Source organism: Danio rerio, chromosome 15 (assembly GCF_052040795.2).
Source record: "Danio rerio strain M-AB ecotype USA chromosome 15, GRCz13ab, whole genome shotgun sequence".
NCBI classification, from domain to species: domain Eukaryota; kingdom Metazoa; phylum Chordata; class Actinopteri; order Cypriniformes; family Danionidae; genus Danio; species Danio rerio.
In genome coordinates this window covers 30,064,181-30,084,505 of record NC_141035.1, presented here as the reverse complement: position 1 = coordinate 30,084,505, position 20,325 = coordinate 30,064,181, and the positions used below count along the sequence as shown (strand labels likewise).

The 20,325-nt window shown below is 36.9% G+C and overlaps 2 protein-coding genes and 1 long non-coding RNA gene across 5 annotated transcripts in view; 1 reads left to right on the top strand and 2 right to left on the bottom strand.

Moving 5' to 3' along the window:
• Nucleotides 1–262: 262 nt before the first annotated feature.
• Nucleotides 263–7,161, bottom strand: tbx2b (T-box transcription factor 2b). The gene is given in 7 exon segments (NM_131051.1): nt 263–837; nt 1,283–1,890; nt 2,539–2,705; nt 2,855–2,931; nt 3,977–4,123; nt 5,293–5,560; nt 6,391–7,161. Coding segments are annotated over 7 exon segments (2,064 nt in total). The 5' UTR covers nt 6,753–7,161; the 3' UTR covers nt 263–402.
• A 281-nt stretch (nt 7,162–7,442) lies between these two features.
• On the top strand, nt 7,443–14,729 carry si:ch211-229g11.6. Its single transcript, NR_170084.2, has 2 exons — nt 7,443–7,983; nt 14,449–14,729. It is a non-coding gene; the product is annotated as a si:ch211-229g11.6 (long non-coding RNA).
• A 2,125-nt stretch (nt 14,730–16,854) lies between these two features.
• Nucleotides 16,855–20,325, bottom strand: part of bcas3 (BCAS3 microtubule associated cell migration factor) — a 402,243-nt gene continuing 398,772 nt past the window's right edge. For 2 of the 3 annotated variants that reach the window (XM_087282567.1, NM_200622.1), the window contains 1 exon segment: nt 16,855–19,331. In XM_087282567.1, coding sequence (XP_087138693.1) covers nt 19,180–19,331 — 152 coding nt within the window. In that variant the 3' untranslated portion in view covers nt 16,855–19,179. 3 annotated transcript variants of the gene reach the window in all.

Here is a 20,325-nt window from a genome sequence, read left to right as displayed (position 1 = left end):
CTTTTTTTGCTTTTTTTTTTTTTTTGGATGTAGCTTGGATGTTTTCAGTTTACAGATTTTACGTGAATCACCATTTAGATATTGCAACCAGTAGTGATCCTATACTGACGTTACGCAACAAATGTATTTTATTTGTATAATCCTTTTTTTCAATAGATTGGTGTGGTCTTGTAGGCATGTTCTACAGTCAATTAGGCTACAATGTAGATTGTCTTCGCAGCACTTCCACCACCAACAGCACCGAGTCCCACGGTTTCTTTTCTTTTTTTTTTTCTTGTTGACTTCTTGTTTTCCACTCTAATCATCCATGCGCAAAATATAATGAAATTTCTCGCCGAGAACCACTTAATAAAATCCTCTGGCAATTCAAGTCATGCCCTGGATAGGTTTGGGGACGCTTGATCACTTGGGTGAATCCCTAGGTGACGAAGTCTCCCGCTGGCTCTCTAGGCCGCTTACTAGTCTCTGAATATTTTGAAGTTCATTGATGGATTCCTTCATTGTCGTTTTAGGTGAGCCGTTTCTTTGACTGGCTCCCGATTTGTGATCAGGCACAGGACTCGCTTCCCTGCTACCACATTTAGAAGATTCCGATGAGGGGTTTAGGCCGCTTGGCAATCCGGTGGTGAGCAGGTTTGTGCTTTGAGGGATCGACACTGGGAGCTGATAAGGGTTGAATCGCAGTCGAGGGCGAGTGCTGCTGCTCAAGAACGGGTTCCTGGAGAGAGAGGACGCCGTGCTGCTGCTAGCGGGCAGGGCAGAAGCCGCTGCTGCTGCCGCGGCCATGTAGGTGTAGGGGTACGGGAAAAGTCCACCGAAGGTTGGCATCGGAATGCCCTGTAATAAGAGATGATCGTTAGCATTTTTAGTACACTGTACATGCGACAGTTTGGAAAGTATGAATCTGCTGTATGGCGATTGCTTTTAAAGAATTGTAAAATCAAGTAGAAGTTTATTTTATCACAGAAATAATAGCCTCAAATAAAGCAGATATTTTGACAGATTTTAAAAGCTGTAATAATAATAATAATAATAATAATAATAATAATAATAATAATAATAATGTTGTTTTGTAATGTATTTTCATGCGTTTCTACCAGAAAATGTTTAAACAGCTACTGTTACGCTTGACAAAGAAGGCTAGTCTATGAAATCAAATAGCATCTCACCAAAAATATCACTAGATCTAACTAGTGTAGCCTGTTTTCATTCACGTGCTTCCATAACCAGACAGGGCGTATCATGACATAGATTTAAATTTTAATGACGAGAGTTTCCTTACCTGAGAGGCAAGCATGTGTTGAGACAGATGAAAGGGAAAGGGACTCGGTGTGCTCCCAGTACCCTGAGCTGACAGACTTCCGTTCTCCAGGCCACCAGCGCCTGATACTGAAGCCAATAGATGTCCCATGCCCATGGCAGAAAACGCTCCAGGTGCCATTGCAAATTGTCCAGGGTGGAATAATAGAGGTTGTCCGGTGTTTAGTGGGTTAAAGAATTGTTGACTGTGTAGGCCGGAGAGCGCCAGACTCTGAAGGTGCCCTGCCCCAAAATGTGAAGGACTTTCAGTCTGTACCATTAGAGGAGAGAAGCTGTCTTTACTACCGCTTATACCGCTGTTTTCCGTGTCTTTCTTTGACGAGTCTGTATCTTTCCTCGACCTGCTCTCTAGTTTGTCTTTCTCCAAGTTTCTTATACTAAATATAGAATCACTTGTTTTTCGTGAGTCTGGATAGTCGTCTTTCTTCTCCGCAATAGGCTTCTCTCGCCCCCAGTCCTCACTCCTCGACCTGAATGGAGATGAAGGCTCTGGTGCAGGACTGCTGGAGCCACCACACCGGTCATTTTGGTGGTCCATTTCGTGCTCGCTATCAGTGCATGTTTTGTCGTCTGTGATGGGCAAAAAAATCAACATTAATTTGATATTTCTTGATATAAGACTATCTATCTATCTATCTATCTATCTATCTATCTATCTATCTATCTATCTATCTATCTATCTATCTATCTATCTATCTATCTGTCTATCTTTTTATCTATAAATTTATGTTGCAGTATAATGGAAGTATCAGTATTATAAATTGCAGATGTATTTAAAATGTCCCTAACTCTAGGCGTAATTGGACTTAAACACTAGACATTTGGAAATTTTCTTTACTGTTTAAGCAGCTAAATTAATGCTTAATACGCATATAAAGCGACACAGTAAGAGACCAGCTGCACGATGAATTAAATAAATGCAATGAAATACAAATATTTTTCCAATTAATTTTTTTTTCACGTTTTTGTGTGAATCCAACGAAATATGATTGAGAGCTATAACTTTTACGTGTTGCTCGCTGATTCAAAAAACTTGTTTTGGAAATTGCAAATCAGTTCATGCTGAATGAGATATGCTTTATTCAAATGACAGTGTCAATTATTAAAATTGTTAAATGGTATAATACAGAGTTTTGTCAATTATTTGACATTTAGGTCTGCTTCCTTTTGGTATTCATGAAGCATATCGTTATAATTTATTCATAACTTCAGACGTACCTCTGCTGCCCCGGTTAAACCTAAGTGGGCTGGAAACCGGTCCAGGTGAATGACCAGCATCTCTGCCAGTTGTTGGTTCGCTTGAGGAAGCATCAGAGTCGGCGCCATCACGGTCCACTTTACATTGATCCTCATACATGCGTAATGATGGAAGGGTCAGCTGTTTCCTTTAACATAAAAATATATTTGTTTATAAAATAAATACATATTTAACAAATCAGGGAACTATAAATTGATCAATGCAAAATAAAAATAAAATCTGTAGGCAGCCCATGGGCTATTTCGTTACAACGTATAACACTATAACTTTTATTACCTTTTTTCTCTCCTTCCATTCCCCGTGTCTCTGAAGCCTTTGGCAAAGGGGTTATTATCAATTTTCAGTTGAGTTATCTGAATGTAGAGAAAGAAAAAAGATGTATATGTTGTTATAATTATTATTGATTTGTGCATGATTAGTAAAAATATTCAACAGCAGTCTATTAATATATAATCGTAGTGGTACTTTTGGTGTTGATTTACGTTGCACTAACTTATACAAATCCTTATTTCATACGAATTTAAATGCATAAAAAGAAAAGCTTTCATAAGTGGTGTGATCACCACTTATTTTACCATCAGTGTTAAACACGCTGCGCAGACTACTTTTAATTATTCAAAATGTTTAATGAAAAAGATCAAATCACGACCCCCCTGAGAAACTCCACGAGTAAACATTTTCCATTTGTCAAATTGTTATTCTCTACAGCACAACAGAGAGAACAAGAGAGGCGAACTAGATGAGTGACGCCGACCTGCTATTAATAATTAATAGTGTGGTTTGAATCATAGCCAGTTTTTACAAGTTCCATGAAAATAGAAAGCGATGTAACAGAACGATTTTCGTTGTACTCAAGCGATTTAGACGCTGTAGGCTATAAATTCATGAGAAACCAAGGCCTTAAAGTTCAGAGATTGCTAAGCTAGATGGCCTCTGCTTTTTGCGTTTAGAAACTGACACGCTTTGATTGCTGTGCCTCAGTGTGTGTTGCTCCCGGACAAACCGACGAGCTTAAGTGCCTGCTAATCGATTGTGACTCTATGTCATAAACTTTACGATACCGACAAGCTCACCAGGCCCCTCGGACACAGACGACAATTAACATGAGCAGTAGCTGAAAGTAGCACTGGACACGTGAGGAATTTGAACAATTTTCAAGATAAAATTTAACATCCATATATTCAAAATACTGTCACTTATGCTACTTTTTTATACCAAGGGACAAACAGTAAATCCCACCAAATGTACAGGCTCGTAGATCGCATGCAAAAAGCATCGCAGAACGAAAGTAGATATGCACAAATTACGAATAGTCAAGTTGTGCATTATTTAGATATGCAAGCACATGTCTGTAATGTCTAATAAATCGCTTTAATTTATCAAAATATGGGTACATACCTTGTCGTTTTGATAAGCAGTGACAGCAATAAAATCGGTCTCAGGGAAAACGTATGTCCTGAAAGTGCTGTACGGAAGCTTCAGAATATCGTTGGCTCTCACAATATGGAACCTGGGCTGATATTTATGCATTGAATTCAGGATGGTCTGTTAAGAAGGAGAGGAAGACATTAGTGCTCGTCACAATAATTATACATTTCAAGTCATTACTCTTTAAAATAGTTTTAGACGATAAAACCGCATTATATATTAATTAATAGTGGAAATATTGTTCTTGGGTTAAATCACAGAACTGCAGGCCTATGCCGGTGGAAAGAAACAAACCAGTCATGCGGACATGCAACACGACTAATTTTGTGGCGCTTTCAATATAACATTAAATTAAATCTCAAGAAGAAATCTAGTAAGAGTTACTTAATTGTACGGATTAAGTAAAAAGGTGATGAGCAGATAATATACATTTATTAAATTTCTATTTGACTGTACAAATATCAAATGGTTATGCCATGCATGTAAATGCTCCATTTGTTTCCAGTCGATTTGTTTGCTAGTCGCGTAAGGGAGCAGGTCACACACTATATTTGACTGCATGCTCTCGTATATAGTATCGGTTTGCATCGTTGCATCCAACATTGTTCACTGAACTAACCAAACACACCAGAGACTGCTCAGGTAGCTCTACCTATGCATTTTGTTGCTGCGCTAATTCAAACAATCCAAATGTTACGTTCACTGTTGCTATTTGTAAACTCATCTACTGTAGCGTGATTCAAGGTCTCTCTTGTTCATTTGACCTAATTTTTTGTCACTTCCACCTCCTCATAAAAGTTATAGCGCTCAGCGCCTATCATAAACAATAGAAGTAACAGTGGCCAAGAAAAAACTCAGGATGAAGTATTTACATTACATAACCGAACTGACATTGTCATCATTATTCATCATAACGAATAAAATTATGACGGAAAGCCCTTATCTGTGTTTGTGCCGAAACAAACAAAAAAAGAAATTAATCTCTCCACAGCACAGAATTGTATGGGCCGAATAAATTTAATAAGCTAAATTAGATATTATAAAACAATCATTCTCATTGCCCAAAAATAAACTGCGATACTGCAAGTGTCATTGTGAGCATAGGCATTACAGCCCACACATGGCAGTAAATTTATATTACATATGCTATAACACACAACCATAATAGGCCTCTACATGCGACACACACACACACACACACACACACACACACACACACACACACACACACACACACACACACACACACACACAGACACAGCTATTAAAGAAAATGGGTTACTTACAAATCCATGTTTGTCCGAAATATTGTTGGTTAACTTCAGTTTATGAAAAGCAACAGGCTTAGCCATCCATTGTTCCCCAGTAGCTGGGCTATCCGGATGTATATACATTCGCTTTGGCATCTCCGGGTCGGCCTTCCCCGCAACCATCCAGCGAGAGTTGTGAAACTTGTAGCGGCAGTCGTCGGCAGCCACAATGTCCATTAAAAGAATATACTTGGCTTTTTTATCGAGTCCATTAATGCGGACCTTAAAAGGTGGAAACATTCTCCTGTAGAAAAAAAAAAGTTTGTCCATGAATGTATTTTTTAACGTTGTCAGGAAAATCATTTACATTTCTGTGTTATGGTTTATCTTAACTCAAACAATGACATTGTATATATATATATATATATATATATATATATATATATATATATATATATATATATATATATATATATATATATATATACACAAACAACAAACCAAATATTACTATTTGACTTGGCTCCAGATTATTTAGCTCGCCACTCAAATATTATGTTTTTGACAGGATATTTACATAGTACACCTCAGAACATAGACAGGCCAACAAGGACATTTGTCTTCAAAGAAATAAAATAAAACACAATTTAACTGTACCACACCGTTCAATGAAAGTCAATGTTTGTTGATTCTGATGCAAGCAACAAAAAGCCTCAACTATTTTCCTTTCGCTTAGCCACAGAATACGCATCGCTTGTACTTTCCCCATTTCGTTTCCCTAAATCAAATGAGCAGATGAATCTTGGAGGTCCCCATTGTTCTGACAGTAAGACATTCATTTCCACAGCCTCTTTGACATAATAATTGGGTCAGCCAGTTCATGGCTCAAGACATTAATAAGGAAATTATGGAGAAATGTTGTACGACAGCGAATGCATAAATCCGAGGATCAGCAATGAATATACTGGGCCTGCTGAATTAAACATCGAGCGAAACAGTTTTATTTTATGTTTTTATTCTTGCAATTCACGGCGAATTTACTGTAGAATAAATACGAAACGTTCACAGGATCACAACATTCAATCGCGTAAACACTGCAACAAAATACTATTAACAGATGAAGTGTGAACTCACCTGCCAGATTTCGTAATAACCATTTCTGTTCCTAATTTGTGGAACTGGTCCCATAGATCCTTCGCTTCCAGTGTGACTTTTGGATCGTCTTCAACCTCTTCCTCTGGCTCCAAGCTCTTGAGACTGCGAAGATGAGCTGCCTGATGGTGGTGACTCAAAGCCGGATGGAGCCCAGCCTCCGCGGCTCCGGCCAGGGTATGGTCCGGGATCGGCTTTGTGAGAGCCCCGGGAGGCAAGGTCAGCGCCGGGAAAAAGGAAGGTTGCGCGGCCGCGAGAAAAGCTGACATGGGAAAGTCGGTCGGCCGGTGAGCGTGGAAAGGGTGGTAAGCCATCGCAGTCCCTGTAAAAACTGGATCTCTCATCGGTGCATCCAACAAACGTAGTGAAAAGATATATTTAGAGGTGTTCTCTGGCTAAAAAGGAGCGCGTATCCAGAAGACAGATCTTCTCACTACGAGAAGAAAAAGCGCAGCGAGGCAATTTTGGCAAAATGCGTATCGCGAAAAGGCGAGAGCAGACAGCGGTAGGATCTTCCACTTTAACTCCCGTAGCTGCTAGTTTCCACGAAGTCCCCGTAATAATATCAGTCAAAGTGAGCGCAAGGACGCTTTGAAGGCAGATTTGGGGATTCCTGTTCGCCAACAGTTGCTCTCATAAAAAAGCAGATTACTCTTTCGATGCGGATGTCCATTCAAGCGCAGTCATTCTACCCAGACACGGAGTTGAAATGGTTAGATCTTGCCCTGTCCACTGTACAACTGTAACTATCTCACATGTCCTTCCTGCTCTGATCTCAGCACTAATGAACCAAGCCCCCTTGATTGCTGATTTTACGCTTTCTGGACCAATTGTGGGCCTCTATAGGCGTGGTTTTGACAGCTCCGGCCAGGCTCAAGGAGAGGGGGTGGACAAGAAGGTGTCGGAAGCATTAGCAGTAAGAAAACATGTCAACAGAATAAAATATTAACCAATGACAGAAAAGATCGGGAAATCCCACCCCCGTCTCCAAGCCAAGGACCGGGTCAGCCCTCAGTGCTTAGCCGGTGGTGACTGCACCTCGGTCGGCTTACGCTTTATAATTACGATGCCTCCTTGTTCGAGGAACAAAACACTCTTTCCGATACACAGACAACCAAGACTTAAGATTATTGATGTGTAAATGAGAACGTTGCAAACTCTTATGAGAAAATCAGCGCAAATACTATAAACTTTACATTACAAGCACATTTAAAGCATCGTGAATTGAAGATAACTTTTCGCAATAGTCAATAAAATAGCACACACAAAACAACGTTCATGTTCGCTGTATGTTGAAGTGGCGCGTACGTATTTTGTTAATGATACAGAAGTGCACACTGATAGCCAAAGGACCTTGTTGTGCGTATGAATTGAATTCAGCGTAACACTGTGTGAATAACAATTTCCGTACTTCGTTCGTGTGTCGCGACTGACTTCATGTGGGGAACATCAGCCAATAACCGGACATTGGTACTTTCAATTCTGCCCCGGGTCATTCAAAGCGCATAGCCACGCGCTATGAAGAAAAAGGAAGAGAGCTGATGGAATCTAAAGACCAATGTAAAGATAATTTTGGTGAGTGCTGCATTACTCTTGACTGTTAACAAGCATCTGCGGTTAACTTTTAATTTACTCCATATGCGGTAATATGCATATACATGTGTTTATGGAATGTTAAGTGCGTTATAATAAGGCATTTTTTATTTTATTTTTCTTTGTGCGCAGACGATATTTTCACGCAGTGTTTAGGTGTGCGAAAACAACACGCTCCTCTCTGTCCTCGAAATATAGTTACTTAAACGTCTCTACATCTCAACGCATTTAAGTGCAAGACCACTATTCCCCATCTACTTTCGCCCTGTAGTTTCAGCAGTGCGTCGAGCCGTGAGCGTAGTCTATACCTTTAAGAAATCCACTCGTGGACTCTAGATTTACTTGGATTGGGTTTGTTAGATAGCCGCTTGGCGCCAGTCGGCTGACGTACCGCAGCAAGAACCGTCCCTTGTCAGTTCATATTTACTCCAAAATCCTCTAACAGTGCACTCCAATCCTTTTAGCCTTTACGCCAAAGTTTTGGTTTGCGCTTGCCGTCTTTGTCTTCAAGTGACTAAGTTAGCTTATCAATGTATAGTTTTCGGTCATATGAATACTTCCCGCATTTCCAAAACGCATCTTTGTATTTGTGCGGACAGATTCAACCGTTTGCGGAATGTTGTCACTTTTACACTTCGATACAAATCAGCAGAACATGATGACAGGCTGTATGTTTAACCCTTTCTTTGCCATACAGGATCCGAAAGCTTATATTTGTTATATTGCTTATATTGCACTGAAATGTTATGAAGTTAAAATCAGCGTGAATTGAATATGAACAGCTGGTCAAAAACTTTATAGGCTGTTTGCAGTGTCTATTTAACAAAGACGACGACGTATAATAAAGTGTTTTTGTATTTAGTTTTACAATTTGTGATATTTAGTCTACTGGATTGGACGTAAAGTTGTTTAAAGATAATAGTTTGATTTTATTATTATTATTTAATAAAGAGCATGGCGAAATGCCGATTTTTGCAGCCAAAATGAGCACTGCTACATTACTTAATTGTGCGTTTTTCGATTTTTTTCTCTTGTTCATTAAAAAGGGCAAGCATATTTAGACATTTTATTATATCTGTTGTGAAATGAGATTACTCTCACACCTCAATAATGAATAAGAATGGCTAAATCTGCACAGTAAGCAGAGAAGAAAAAAAAGAGACAAAGCAGGCAGACACTTGTTGCCGATGCCACGAGTGAACACACAGAACTAAAGCGGGATTTATTAAAACTGACACTAAAATATTGGAAATGCAGGCATTTACCATGCAGGTATGGGCATTATTAATAAATATAACGCTTTTATTTAAAAGTCGCAAAATGCTACATAAATATAAAACAGAGAAAGAAAAGAAACTGCTATATATTCAAATAAACAATAATCTGTTGGGCTATTTATACCACGATTTAACTGTACTATATAAAGGTAGAATATTAATATTTTGTTCCGGTTTTTGTAATGAAGCATGTTGAACTAGCCAAACGAAATAATAAAGAAGCGGAAAAAGTATTTTCCACCTTTTTTCCAAAAAGGCCTACTCAGGTGTTTTAGCTGTAAATATTATATATTGTTTTTGATAGTTTACACATTCATTGTTTTACCTGCAAACAACGTTGTTGAATTAGAACTAATCAATAGTGTTTGTTTGATCTCTGGGCTTAAACTTCGACAGAGAGTGATTTAGATTGGGAAGAGATTAACCACACGTGGAAATGGTAACGGTTTTCTATGTATATACTTTAGGAAGTAATCACATCAACAAAGTCTCTGCAATTACGCCAGATTTATTTTGTCTGCTGTACACATCTAAACCGACAAGAATGCAATCGTGCGCTGAGCTTTTATCACACATAGTTTAAAAAGCGTTCATGCTGGAAAACTTTTCACGGCACTGCCACTGTTTACTGCAAAAACAACGAGGCGTCGAACACCAATGACGTTTATTCCGGATGATTGTAATGATGAATTTAAAAAAAGGGGAGGGGGGGGGGGGGTGCTGAGAGGTGTCTCTGTGCAAAAGCTTTAAGCAAAGTACATTTCATTAGTTAATATAAGCTGGTGCCAAACTTTTATGCATGATCTGCTCCTGTCAGCTTTTGTGTCCTTGAGACGGTGTCCGCTGTAAGACAATGTGCCTAATTGTGTTTCCAGGGTTCCAAGGAAATTAATATGTTTCTGCAAAAAGATAACGCAAACCTTTGCAATACCTTTCACATTTATGAAACCAGATGCACCTCTAGGGTTGATCATTAAATGACCGTTGCTCTTTTTTTCTGCTTTTACATTGTTGCTCCTTCTTTTCATCTTTTCATCATCTCTCTGCATCATCTCTCCTGCTATATTTAGCCAGTAGACTGAGGCCTTGGCGCCAGACCGTTTAAGACCTGTCAAAGTCCCTCATATTTCCCCTTGTCACATGTATACCCAGCGCCTCCACCAGCTAGCAGCCCCCTCTCTCCTCCTCCTTCCTTCCGTCCAGATCTCTCTCTCCTCCATTCTTACTACCCATCCACACACACCCTGGATGAATTTCCCCGTGTCTCCTTTTTTTCATAAGGACAGTGTATTTGATCTGCTCGTGCTTATTTTGCCAAATCGTACAATTTGCTTTTCGCGTCGAATCACCCAACCGAGTCAGCAGTAACCTGCTCAGTCTGGACATACCTTATATCTGATAGATGCGAAACAACTATTTTATAGACAGCTCTGGTGCTCTGCTTCTTCTCTCCCACTCTCTCCATCTGCCCAGAAGTGAATTGGCAACAGTATACTTCACAAAAGCTCATTCTTTCAAACTATAAAACACATAGTTTCCCCCCTCTGTGTAGTGAGGACATCTCATAGACACAATAGTCTTTATTCAGAGGTGATGCTGTTGCAAAACCGTAACCCGACCCTAATCTTCACACAAACCTGTTGATATCAGTAGACTTGCAATATTTATATCAATGAGAATGTTTGAATTTTGTAAGTGGTAGCCTACAAAATGATACAATCGCATAGTCTAATAGATTTTTACAGTTGAAGATTTGCTTTTATTTTAAGAGTCAGTTTAAAAAATATTAGGCAGTAAATCTTAAATATCAAAACTGTAAAGTTTTAATCAAAGGATAACAAAACAAAAAGTTTCAAACACGTTATCGTAAGGGTTGTTTTATACATTGTAAAAATATATGATTAGTTAGTCCTGACAACATATGTTTTTATGTCATTATAACTTTTTACCCAAGGTAATCTTGTTCTAACTTAATTTTAAAAGTTACGCAAGCTGTTTTAAGTCAGTTTAACACGATTTAAGTTCAGTTGACTGATGGGGTTATTTTGATCCAGCTTAAAAATTTAAGGCAATCATATTTTTTACAGTGTAGAAATATAATAATAGTGATTAATAAGGTTTCGCTAAACTTGATAAACCCCATGCATTAAGTGATAAAAATTATGATTCTAAATCATGAGTATGCACTAGCCTCTGTGATCAGCAGACAACAATAAATGCAGAACACGATGGATGTTTGAAATGTTTAACATTAAACCATCCATGCGGTGTTTTGTAAATATTGAGTAATATCAGGTAATCGTTTAGCAATTTCTCTAGCAATTTAATACAGCACTCTAAAGACCAAATCTGATTTTAAAAGACGCTAAAACTGTTAGGCGAAGCGCGCATGTTGCTGATTTATTAGAATCTACACCTTTTCAGGTAACAGGTGGGGGCGCTCTAATGACCTCAGGGATTTACTGTACCTGCTCCTGCAGACCGTTTGCAAACACTAAAGCTTAATTTAAATGTGCGAAAACCCTAGTATTTTCTCTCAATATAAATATACCTTTTTTCAAGCCACGAGTTTAACACTGAATGCTTGTCTGTGTTATTTTATAGCCTACTGAATGATTATACATTTTTAATTGTGTTTTGCAAACATCTCATCAATAGCGACTGAAGTAAAATCAGGCTTGTCGTAATAACAAGCACCACACACTAATAGTAAAATCTGTGATTTATGTGTTTCCTTTATGATCACACACAGACAAACACACACACGCTGAAGTTTTTTCGGTCCCCTGAGCTTTTGTGTTGTGTGATGCTGACCCCATCAATTCCCCTTCAGCGATTAAGTCTCTTGCTCCGTCTAAATGCAACAAGTGTTATACCTATTGTACCTTCATGCTTTTTTATACAATTTGTGGTTGATTAAATTGTATATTACCCCTAAGTATAGTTTTATACACTTAACCAGCAAACTGTTTTCATCAGGCAAAAACATCTTTGTTTACATTTATTTAATTTGCAACAACCAATTCAGCTCTTGCCTCGATCAGCTTTTGCTAGTTTTTATCTTGTCAAAGTATTCTTCTTCAGTAATATATTTTAGTCAGAAAAGTTGAATGCATATTAGAAGTTTGATTCCTCACATTTTCTCAACAAAAAATGTTAACTTGCGGTTTCTTTTTTTTCATATTCTTTTCTAACAAAGAGCTGTAAATCAGTATACAAACGCGAATGAAATAAAATGCGCATTAATCAGCTCCATTCTTATTTTAATGATCTTTTTTGTTATCCATATTTCAGTTATTTTAAAACGGCAATATAAATGGTTTTATTGGTTTTTATGTCTCTTTTTTAAATGTCATTGTTCAACCAACATTTATTTATTTGGGCTTAAAGTCCTTATAAAACTCTCAGCACCTGAACACCTGTAAAAAATGATAGTATTTAAATTAATTTTATTAGCTGTATTTATAAATGTATACTTTTAATATTATATATGATTTGCATGCACTCAATCTGTACTTCCGACTTGATGTTTAATGCTGTAAAAATGTAGGCTACTGTACACTTATAGTAACTTTGCCTTCTAAATGTTTTCCCACGGATTAAAGGTTTTGAACGGGAACGGCAATTTGTCATGGTAATAGGATATGAAGAGATGAGGGGGAGAAACTCCAACATCAATAATTTAAAACAAGCACCCTTGCACAATCAATCCGACACTATTCAGAGAGAATGAGTTGAAGATAAAGGCAGATTGTTCTTACTGTAGGCTATCTGTTAGCGGTGAGTCTGCGAGCAGCCGTCGTTTCGATCAGGACACTGATGAGATGCGCGTCCAGGTGTGGGGATCCTAAAGATAAGTTGATCTAATCGAGGCTATTCAGCAGCTAATTGAAAAATAGTGTGTGTAGTAATGTCAACACTGACCCTTTTAATCCCCCCGGGAGCTGTCAGATATTATTCAGTGTACTGTCTCTCAAACAGCTGTGGAGATGACTGATTTACACGTCTCGTTTAATTGACAAATAACGAATTAAATCACGAAATGTTTCGACGTTCGAATCTTAATATTTCCCTTCATTAATAGGTATTTTCAGACAAATAAGGTATGAGGTGCTCGTTAGCAGTTACGAGTAGTTAGCATCATAAACCGCGCGAAAAGTTTGCCTCGTCACGATAAATTTAGCCTACCTTACGCACTTTTTATTTCGAAAAAAACGTTCCATTAGAAGACAAGTTCTATTAAAATAATGTCTGTTAATAAATCAGTTGGTTACTACAAGCCCCGACTTTTAGCTTATGACACACAAAGGTGTTAGTTTGAGATAAATGTTTTCCATATTTCAGTATACAATGTAGTTGACTTATAAATTACGTTGGGCTCTATTGATAAAACTTTAACGAATAAAGCGATAAACGGAGACACCTGGTTTAACAACACTTATTATTATTACTATTATTATTATTATTATTATTATTATTATTATTATTATACCAGTAATATTCAGTGAATTTAGTTTTTATCTATATAAAGTATATTAAGGCGCTGATGATGTAGATAGAAAACCTTTAAACTTTGCATTGAACACATTTTGACCCTTAAATGTCTTATTTTAAGCTTCTCTCTCTGTTCTAAGGTATTTGCAATCGCATTTATTAACACATTAAGAATGAATTCAAGCAGAGCTAGTTAAATATCTAGAAAAGCTAAGATGAGGATGGAAAAGCAAGTTACTAGAATTAAAAAAGCAACCAATGTTTACTTTCTAAGGTGATAATAGTTTTCTCTGTTTTTTTCCCCTCTATTCAGTCATCTTTTATTTTCTGTGATATTCCTTTCATTCATTTAGTAGTTAAGAGATGCATGACCTCCGATGAGAGGAGAAACCCACAGACATGCCAGAAAATAGCCTTTTACTGAATGGGGACCGTTCCCATTGGGATACATGGAGTGCAGAGGATTCAAGGAGTGTTTTGGAACAAACAGCTTCAAAATCTTACATGGTTTGCCAACAAGCCTTGACAGATTGACTCATGGTAGATTGTGTATCAGAGACTGTTTATAGATGAATGCTTCTTCAGCTAAATGTACAAATTTGTAGATCAGCCTTCTGACCCCCGAGAGAGGAGGAAAGCTGACTGAATGCCTGCTATCTTCTGTTGGTATTTATAGGCTGTGGCTGCAGTGATAAGGTGGCACTGGCAGTCTGGAGTGAGACAGAGAGAAACGAGGCCTGACCTGCACAGATGGAGAGAGTGTGAGCTGTGCCACTGTCCTCATCGCCGCTTCATGTCCAGTTCCACAAACTGCACTGCGAAACATCATGTGTGCGTTTACGTTAAGGTGGGAGTGTTGAGAAGATGGCGGAAGAAGTATGCTGGCGAGGATTACAAATGTGTCTTAAAAATAATGGATAGTTTTCTTAACTACACAAATAAAGGTTATTTTGATGACACAATAGTGCCTCTGTAATTGTTTTTCTTTTACTCTACATCAGGTCAAATTGAATAATAAGAAAATGTTATATAAGAAAATTGCACTTGAGTAAGGTTTGTCTTTGTGTGAAACATTCTAAGTTATTTATTGTACAATTAATGACAACGTTTTGCAAGTTTTAGAAATATTTATTCAATTGATAAATTCATGATAAAAATTCAAGGAACATCCAGCAGCTTTGGCTGTTATATCATATTCAGTTTGCAGGGTATTCACAGGGTCTTAACTATTTAACTGTCCCACCAAGAAAGAAAAAAAATGGATTGGATTTTTTACTCCTAATGTCACTAGTTAATACAATGCATTTTTTTCAACACCCCCTAATTACTAAAATATCAACCTCCACCAAATGCTTGATATGTTGGTTTAAAGTACTAGAATTAATACATATATTATGAAAAATCTGAAAATATGAAGTGTAAGACCAATTTATTTAAAAACTTAATCAAAATAAAACATTTTTGAACACTAAATACTCTTTTTTTGAAGTATGCCATAAAATATTTCAGATTCTCATTTAACATGTTTTCTTGTTTTGATTTGTTTTTACAATAAAATTAAATCGAGCGTACTAGTGTAACAGGATTATGTTTGTTTCATTTATTTTATTTTTATTTTTTGTAAACCAACAATGCTGTGCGTGTAAACCATTATTTAAAACAGTCATTCTTTAAATGACTTTAGCAGTCATTACTTAACATGTCCTAAATTTAAAAAAAAAAAAATGTAGGCCTTAAAAAGTCTTAAATTAGCTTAAGAATCGAATTGTAAGTCTTAAATCATTTTAAATGGGTCTTAATTCCACGTAAAGCTACTCTATCAGGCCAACACCTGTATACAGTCACCAACAATACATCTCTATAAAACCTTTAACCAAACTCTGTTTACAACATGGTTCCTCACAATAACATTTGTAAGTTTTCTTTCTGTATTTATATGTGGTTAAGACTCTGATCTGGACAGACTTGTACATTTAGTTTATTAGTTTTTAAAGCTTGTCAAAGAAAGTATGTGTGGTTTGTATATATATATTTTTTTATGTGGCATGTAAAAATCTTTACAATTAAGCCTTTTATAAATCTGTAGTTTTATTCATAATGGCCCTGAAAGCTCTTAAAATGTCTTAAAGGTGTGATTTTGTCTGTTATAAAATAACTATTATTTTATAACTTATTATTTATTCTATTTATGTATTATTAAAATATAAATTGTTCATTTAATTGTGCACAGAGCAGTTTTCATATTTTGGTATCGTTACATCCAAGTTTTTTCTCCATAAGAAACAGACCATTATGAGCTTTGTTGTTGTTGTGTGTGTGTGTGTGTGTGTGTGTGTGTGTGTGTGTGTGTGTGTGTGTGTGTGTGTGTGTGTGTGTGTGTGTGTGTGTGTGTTTAATGTGTGATTTTTTATATCAAGAATAGTTTATTTTTGTATATTTTTTATATAATCACTGCATGATGCATTTATGATTTGTTTGTGCAACTCTGCTTTTAACTGAAGAAATACACACTGTATTGAAGGTGTAAATGTTGTTATTTATGTTTCATCAGTTTTCCTCTGCAATTTTAGTTGGAATAAAACCCATAAGATCAGTGTTGCAAGTGCTTGTGCTTTGTTGCTTTGGCTTCATGAATTTTTGAAAAAGAAAATTTGAATACAATTTTTTTTAAATGTAAAAAAAATCATAAACAATATACTTACAATACTATTTCTGATTTTCATACTTTCAACAAGGTTTAGACAATGTTAAAAAGTTATCTTTTTTTTAAAGATGTACTGTTATACCCAGATTTAGTTTTCAAGTTGTGATTTGTATTGATTTGTTGATTTTGTCAACAAAAAAATTCCCCAGAAGTTGCCCAATCTAAGGCCTGGTTAATCAAAAATAAACCTTTTGGTTTGATCATCATTAAAAAAAAAAAAAAAAAAAAAGCTTACGCACACAAGCACGTCCAGTAAAGCAGAGATGGAGATGGAGGAAACCTCATCCTGTGGCCTGAAGCCTGTGGGAGATTCGTGATGATAAAAAAACAGTTCCCCAAATAAAAGCAGTGATTGAGATTCACAGCCGCAGGCCCAGATTTGTATCTCATCATTTAAATGCATTTATTTTTAGTATAAGAAATATATTCAGGAGAGAGCAAGGTAAGTTAATAACAAGAGAAAAGAATGACAAAGTCAGAATGCATCTATTAAGCAACACACAAATGACTCGTTAAACTCACTTGCATAAATTCCTATTTGAAGATCACATTGTGAAAGTATTATTACAAAACCCCGTCATATTCATACAAGCATGTGCCAACTTTAATGCTGAACATCCCCGTTAAGTTTGCTTTTTCTTTTCTGCGACACAGACTTCGGTCATGCTCTGATCTGTCAGCATTCAAACAAGCTGATGATGAGCAGCCCGATTCATGCTTCTCATATCAGATCAACTACTATTTATGCTAGAAAATGTTACATCCGGTCAAGCAAGTTGTTCAGCGCTATACAAAAGAGTTCAATTAGCCAATATAAAATGATATAATGATGATTATAGTGATTTTCCACAATTTGGAGTAGTGTGTAAATCATAGGCCTCAAACTGGACTCCTGGAGGGCCGCAGCTCTGCACAGTTTTGCTTTAACCCTGATCAAACACGGCTGATCTAACTGATCAAGGTGTTCAGACTACTACAGGCTATTAAGCAGGAGTGAGTTGAAGGTGGTTGGAGTTGAACTATGCAAAGTGGCAGCCCTCCGGGAATTAACTTTGAGACTGTTGGTATAAATCGTCTAAATAATGCAATTCTCCATTGGATTATCATGAGGATGAGCCTCACACACATCCAATAAAGTAAATCAAACAGAGAAAATGAATAAACAAAAATCCCTTCTGAAAGAAAACACATATTTTTCTGTAATATATATATATAAAAAAAAGTGGAATCCAGGGAATTCATCAAATCATTTTTTTTAGAAACCAAAATACTATTTATGATTTGGTGAATTAGTGATTCATTTGTATGAATATGTATTGTGTTTTAGGTCTGTGTTTAAAAAAGACATACATTTTCATATAAATTAGCCACTAATATGTTAAAATGTAAGACATAGCTATGGAAAAAGTACAAAAAAATTACTTGAAAAGTCAGTTTGAGTAAAATGTTTATATTTGTTTTATTATATAAAGGTCTGATAACTCATTTCAAACATAAATGACCAGAATGATCAGAATAACAAATGAAAATCAGGGGTATTCCACCAAACTTTACTTTTTTTTAATGGGATGGTTCGCCCAAAAATGGAGATTTGCTCGCTATTAGCTCTCACTCAAGTGTTTCTAAACGTCTTTTTTTCTGCTGACAAGATATTCTGAAGAATGTTGGAAAGCAGCAGCCACTGACAACTGCTACAAAAAAAGTACAACCTGTGCCACAAAAAGTAGAAGGAAATAAAAGGGTTAATGGTTGCTGCTTTCCAACATTCTTCCGTTGCTGTTCAACAGAAGAAAGAAACATGTTCCGGACAAGTTGAGGAGGACAGACTTTTCATTTTTGAGTGAAATATCTCTTGAACTGGTCAAATCTTGCTATTGTGTTGACTGAATATGAATGCAAATAAGTCTTAAAAAGAAAAAAAACAGGCAATTTTTTCTGTTATTACATGCAAAAATTGTCTAAATGGCAACATTTGCATTCGAAAAAGTTACATTAGACATTTAACATTACTCAATTTTGTTATCTTACATAATAATAATAATATAATATAATAATGACACTTCGATTTTACTCTAAAGCATAACTAAACTGTCAATTCAAGAATTAAGAATTTTCAAGTACTCTCTTGATTTTTCCACCATAGCTGTAGTCAAATTTTCCCGAGTGACTGGGTTGACGAAACAGATGATGTTTAAAACACTTATTTAAAAAAAACCTAAACAAATATACAGAAAATAATGTGCAGAATAATCAACACTACAGTGTAATGCAAGACTAAATGGTAAACAATCAATTTTGACTACTTATAAAAGTCAATTCAAACTACAGTACGCCTACTAAAACATAATCAAACACTATTTTCAGAATTATAATAATAATCAGCATCACGCTTAGAACTCAATAACAGAGGTAATCAAGACTCATATCTAAAGAACACACTCTCTCTCTCTCCATCACACACTCGCACTGGAAGTTCCATTGATATTATTGATAATATGACACATCTTTAAGAAAAGTGTGAATTTCTCTCGCACACGTCCTGTCAAGCTTAACACACACACATACACACACTCAGGTGGAGGATACTTCAACGACTGATAAAGGATATTCAGGTTGAGCTGCTCTTCCTGCATGCCCGGGCTCATTAAAGCAATATACCGGATGGTGGGAAATCGTGGAGATGGTCTGCAGGCTTGGGTTGGCTCAGGGGAATGCTGTGGGGTACAGGCTGAGGGGCTGGCTTTCGTTGGTGGGCAGAGGTGATCGGTAGCCCTCAAAGTTTCTAGGAATACTGCCGCTGGTGGAGCCCGAGCTGTTGCTGAGAGTCTCAATGCTTCCCTCACGCTGGAGCTCTGCTGCACACACACAGAAAAACAGAGAACGATGAACAAAACTACATAACAAGAGTCTCAGTGTTTATGTGAACATTCCTGTCAGGGAAGGGATTTTCTGTTACTGTAAAAGAAGATTTAAACTTAAGAGCTGTTTATTAGTGCCCAATTTAAATATGCAGATCTCAAGTTAACTCAATCAAGAGACAATGCTTCCCAGCCACTGACCAGTTCTTATGTACATAATCTGTGTTTTAGGAAAATTACATTAAGGAAAGGTCTGATGAGTGAGGAACAGGACGTCTGGAGCTCCTGGGAGAAAAAAAATAAGACAGAGACCAGAGAAAGTGAAAGTAAAAACGAAGAGTTCTAAAGCTTTCCTTTGGGTCAATCCCTTCATTATCAGGCATCACCACAGCAAAACGATCCACCCCTGTCGATCTGGACAAAGTTATAAGTGGTTTACACACACACACACACACACTTACAAAAACACATACATATATGTTTGCAAGTGTGTATCACTTCCAGGTTTTTCCTGAAGAGTATTTCAATGAGTGCCCTATAAAGGGATACATAGATTTTTTAACCCTTTAACAGCCATCATACAGTAGCTGTCTGGTTGATCTTTTGTCCATAGACTATCATTTAAAAAATAAATAAATAAAGGTGGTGTGGTGGAGCAGTGGGTAGCGCTGTTGCCTCACAGCAAGAAGGTTGCTGAGTCAGTGGGCATATCTGTGTGGAGTTTGTATGTTCTCCCCATGTTGGCATGGGTTTTCTCCAGGTGCTCCGATTTTCCCATGTAGTACAGGTGAATTGGGTAAGCTAAACTGTCCGTAGTGTATGCGTGTGAATGAGAGTGTATGGGTGTTTCCAAGTAATGGGTTGCATCTGGAAGGGCATCCGCTGCATAAAACATATGCTGGATACGTTGGCGGTTCATTCCACTGTGGCGCCCCCTGATTGATAAAGAGACTAAGCCGAAAAGAAAATGAGTGATGAGAAAATAAAATAA